Source organism: Cariama cristata, unplaced genomic scaffold (assembly GCF_000690535.1).
Source record: "Cariama cristata isolate BGI_N322 unplaced genomic scaffold, ASM69053v1 scaffold10108, whole genome shotgun sequence".
Lineage (NCBI taxonomy): Eukaryota > Metazoa > Chordata > Aves > Cariamiformes > Cariamidae > Cariama > Cariama cristata.
In genome coordinates this window covers 3,784-6,031 of record NW_009630646.1, presented here as the reverse complement: position 1 = coordinate 6,031, position 2,248 = coordinate 3,784, and the positions used below count along the sequence as shown (strand labels likewise).

At 42.8% G+C, this 2,248-nt stretch overlaps 1 protein-coding gene across 1 annotated transcript; it reads right to left on the bottom strand.

The window, feature by feature from the left end:
• Window positions 1-927: 927 nt before the first annotated feature.
• Window positions 928-2,048, bottom strand: ACKR3 (atypical chemokine receptor 3). Its single transcript, XM_009705629.1, has one exon. The coding sequence runs from the start codon at window positions 2,020-2,022 to the stop codon at window positions 928-930; it is 1,095 nt and encodes a 364-aa protein (XP_009703931.1). The 5' UTR covers window positions 2,023-2,048.
• Between the last annotated feature and the right edge of the window lie 200 nt (window positions 2,049-2,248).

Here is a 2,248-nt window from a genome sequence, read left to right as displayed (position 1 = left end):
GTAGGATCGCAAGTAAAACAACTGGTAGTCATAGAGTATTTTTTTTTCCCCCCCCAGATCTTTATTTTACAAAAATAACTTACAAATAGAGACAACTCTCAGAAGCAAGATCATTCATTCTGTGCATAAGGATACAGTTTTGTGAAGTACGGGCGTAGGAGTTAACAACTCTTACAATACTGTTAATTTTAACATGATGGTAACTATATTACACTACATACATTTCATGCTCCAGACACGTAGGTATCACCACCACATGAAGCTATGGTCAATAAAGTGTGCCAGCCAGAGAGGATGCACCTAAGAGATTCATTTCCATTTTGCTATTTATTGGCATCCTCTTACCTACGATAGTTGAAACCAAATGGCAATCTAACACTCAGACTACAGCACTCTGGATACACTCATCAGCAATATACTTCAAATACATGATAAAAATATATTTAACTTTCAAATACAATTGTATAAAGTACACCAAGAGCCAGAAAATAAAGTCTCGAGCTTTTAAATACAACACACTATATATATAACATATACAAGGAGACAAGAGGGAATCTACATGTGGAAGAAAAAGCTTATCCTGGAAATGCATGTTATCTATGGTACACAATGGCTTTGTCTGCTAGAAAGTCATTTCCATTTGCATAGCGTTGTCAAGAAGTCCAGACTGGGCTAGGAGGAGATCAAACAAAACACACCGACGAAAGGCTTAATTTTGGTACCACTTCCATTTTGCATCTGATTCTACTTTTAAATTACACTTTGCTATTTCTTTTTCGTAGGCTGGAATTCATGCCCCGTTCATAACAAGCACAGGAAAAGGGGAGGTTAAAAAAAAAAAAACAACCACCAACCGACCAAACATACACCATCACACAAAAAAAACAAAGGTCAGAGAGTCAAGGAGGTTTCTTTATGGGGTTGCAGTCATTTGGCATTTTGCTCCAGAGCAGAGTATTCTGCTTCCGACACTCTGGAAGCATCGATAAGTTTAGTGAGACCAGTTTTGGCAGAGTACTTGAAAATAAAGGCTTTCATGAGCTCGTATCTGTAGTTGCGGTTAATGAAGCTGTACAGGACGGGGTTGACGCAGCAATGGACTAAAGAGAAACACTGAGTGATGTGAAGAGTGGCATATAAGAAGTTCTCCATCTGACAACTGAAAGGTATGAAATGAAGACTATAGAAGATGTCAAGCAGGACAGCTACGTGGTAGGGTAGCCAGCAGACGAGAAACACGACAACGTAGGAGAAAATGATCTTCCCATTGCTCTTCCTCTCTTGGTCACTGGAGGCGGAGATGGTCTTCGCAAGGAGGAAATAAAAGAGAGCAATGATGGGAAAAGGGATCAGAAAGCCCAGCACGACGGAGATGAGCTCCATGCCAATTAACCACTCTTTGAAGCTCTCCTCCGGATAGACGGGACGGCAGTAGGTTTCGTTGTTGGAAGCGACAGTCTTGAGATAATAAGTGTCTGGGAGAGATGCAGAGAAGGCAAGAAGCCACACTAAGATGCAGATGCAGCGACGGATTATCTTCTTCTTGCGATTGCTGGAATTGGTGAAATAGGCAACTGAGAGGTAGCGGTCCACACTCATGCAAGCCAGGAAGAAGATGCTGCTGTACAGGTTGATGGAAAATATCAGGTGAGTTATCTTGCACGTGATTTCTCCCATGTACCACTGGTTATGCTGGATGAGGGAGACGACCCACACTGGAAGGGTGATGACAACGCACAGATCGGCAATAGCCAAATTAAAGATGTAGAGGTGGGTTTCATAGCCAGTCATTTTGGCTTGGAGGTTGACCCACACCACGACCGAGTTGGCCACCAGCCCTATGACAAAGATGAAAATGTAGAAGAAGGACAGGGTGTATAGCAGGGCACTTTTGTTGAGCGTGCCAGGGCATGTTGTCGCATCAACCGTGATGCAGTCACCGTTGTTGCACGTCCAGTTGATCTCCGTCAAGTTGGCTGTTTCCAGGAAATCGAGGATGGAAGTCAAATCAAGTGCGCTCATGTTCGCTCAGTTTGGAGTCTGAGTGACCTACAGGCAAAACAGGACCAAAAGAAACAACCTAAGTTAACAGAGATATTTCTGCTGCCATCTTCGTACCACAAAGCCCATGCCGGACATGCTGTTTCAGTAACGTCCCGCTCTTGTAAGGCACTTTCCTTTAAAGAGATCTGTGGAGTAAAACAACCAAAACAGACACATAGAAAAACTCATCTGGTCAACAAAAGAG

What these genes read in the sequence shown, in the direction of transcription:
- ACKR3 (XM_009705629.1), bottom strand. Translation starts at nt 2,022, where the DNA reads ATGAGCGCACTTGATTTGACTTCCATCCTCGATTTCCTGGAAACAGCC.